General features: G+C 41.1%; 1 protein-coding gene across 1 annotated transcript in view; it reads left to right on the plus strand.

Moving 5' to 3' along the window:
* Nucleotides 1-584, plus strand: part of LOC102775167 (RNA-binding motif protein, X chromosome-like) — a 2,107-nt gene extending 1,523 nt beyond the window's left edge. Inside the window, exon 2 of the mRNA XM_006770075.1 lies at nucleotides 19-584. Coding sequence (XP_006770138.1) covers nucleotides 19-584 — 566 coding nt within the window. The remainder of the gene's footprint in view (nucleotides 1-18) is intronic.
* Nucleotides 585-2,239: the final 1,655 nt, after the last annotated feature.

Raw genomic sequence — 2,239 nt, forward strand, 5'->3', positions numbered from 1 at the left:
CCCTGCTTTCTCTTAGAGATGTTTATTTGTCCCCAAGAGATGACGGACATTCTACTAAAGACAGCTACTCAAGTAGAGATTACCCAAGCTCCCGTGATACAAGAGATTATGCTTCACCACCAAGAGAATATACTTATTGTGATTATGGTCATTCCAGTTCACGTGATGACTATCCATCAAGAGGCTATAGTGATAGAGATGGCTATGGTTGTCATCATGACTATTCAGATCATCCAAGTGGTGGTTCCTACAGGGATTCATATGACAGTTATGGTAGCTCACGTAGTGCTCCACCTACAAGAGGGCCCCCGCCATCTTATGGTGGAAACAGTCGCTATGATGATTACAAAAGCTCACGTGACGGATATGGTGGAAGTCGAGACAGTTACTCAAGCAGCCGAAGTGACCTCTACTCAAGTGGTCGTGATTGGGTTGGCAGTCAAGAAAGAGGGCTTCCCCCTTCTATGGAAAGGGGGTACCCTCCTCCACGTGATTCCTACAGCAGTTTAAGCTGCAGAGCACCCAGGGGTGGTGGCCGTGGAGGAAGCCGATCTGATAGAGGGGGAGGCAGAAGCAGATATTAAAAACAACACTTTGGACCAAAATCCCTGTTCAAGGAAACAAACAGAAAGTGGAACCTATTCTGTCATAACTACCCAAGGACTACTAAAAGGAAAAATTGTGTTACATTTTTTAAATTTTCTGTTAAGTTCCCCTTTCATAATTTTTATGTTCTTGAGAGGAAAAAAGTAAAACATGTTTGAAAAAAAATAAATCAATATCCTTAAGTATCTGATGTTTTGTATGTGTCTTTTCCTGATCCCCTTCTCCCTCAGAAAATACATGATCTGGAAAATTATGCCATTTCTTGCTTTCTTTATGGCTTGGTCTATATCTCTCTATTATCTATCTATCTATCTATCTATCTATCATCATCTATCCACTTATCTATCTACCCATCCATCCATCTAGATTCCTAAAAAGTAGGGGTTTTTTGGCCAAGGTAATAAAGATATTTCTTTTATATTTTAACAATAGTTTTAAGATTTTGCCATTCGTATTTAAGTTCTCAAACTCTTGATTTTTGAGCGTGACATAAGTGGAGGGGCTCATACACGCTCTGTCATTTAAAAAATAAAAATGGGAGAATTTGCCGGAAGCCGGTCCATCCTTGTTGCTTGACACAATCGCTGCAGGGAAGAAACATCTGCACAGCATATGTTTCAAGGGACCTGGGGTATATGGCATACTGTCCTCAATATGTTTGCTTCCCTTCTTAGCGCTATGTGTTTTAACCAAGGTCACCTCTCCCAGATAGGTTGTAGGGATTAACAGGACTAAGGAAGGGAATAAAACCCCTTAACTAAGTGCCAGGCGGGTAGTTAATCACTTTAACTATGAACAATCAGGCTCAAGCTACATAATCTTTACTTAGGATAATCTCCTTCAGTTACTTCCTTGTAGCTTAATAGAACAATACAGTAACCTTGGAATGGAGATAAGAAACGCCCTAACCTTTGGAATAGAATGGATAGGATTAAAATCAACTGGTATAAATACAGAGGTAACAGGACAATAAGACACAGAACCTGGCTGGAGATTCTGGTTAGAGAACCTGGCTAGGCTGCTGATCAACTGAAGGCTGTGTCCGTGTCATTCCTTCTTCGCCAACTCCGTCCACACCTTTGGGAACACCTGGACCTGCTGGGGTTGGACCCCAACATACAATTACTTAGACATGATAGTTCATTTTTTCTTTCTCACATAACTATCCAAGTATAATCACTCCAGGACTAATATGTCAGCCTTTTAGTTAGTTGTTCTGCTTCTCCAAAGAAGTGATCCTGGTCTTCAAGATCCAAGAGTTTACCACCGTATCTGCTAGGCCCATCCCAACTAGTGAGATGGGGGAATAGAGAAAGGAGAAAGCATACCCTTACTTTTAAAAGCACAATCTGGCAATGCACACATCACTCAATCACACAGACACACCTAACTTCAAGGAAAGCTGCAAAAATCTAAATATTTTCTTTTTAAAAAAATATTGTTGAAAGTATTACATATGCCCCCTTCCCTCCTCCTCCCCACCTCCACTACCCCATCTAGCCTCCCCCCACCCCAGGCCTTCACCACCCTATTGTCTGTGTCCATTGGCAATATATATGTAAGTTATTTAAGTTCTCTTTCCACCCACCTGCCTTATAATTGACAAAAGGTTTTGCTTCTATCTAATTTTCCC

Source organism: Myotis davidii, unplaced genomic scaffold (assembly GCF_000327345.1).
Source record: "Myotis davidii unplaced genomic scaffold, ASM32734v1 scaffold484, whole genome shotgun sequence".
Lineage (NCBI taxonomy): Eukaryota > Metazoa > Chordata > Mammalia > Chiroptera > Vespertilionidae > Myotis > Myotis davidii.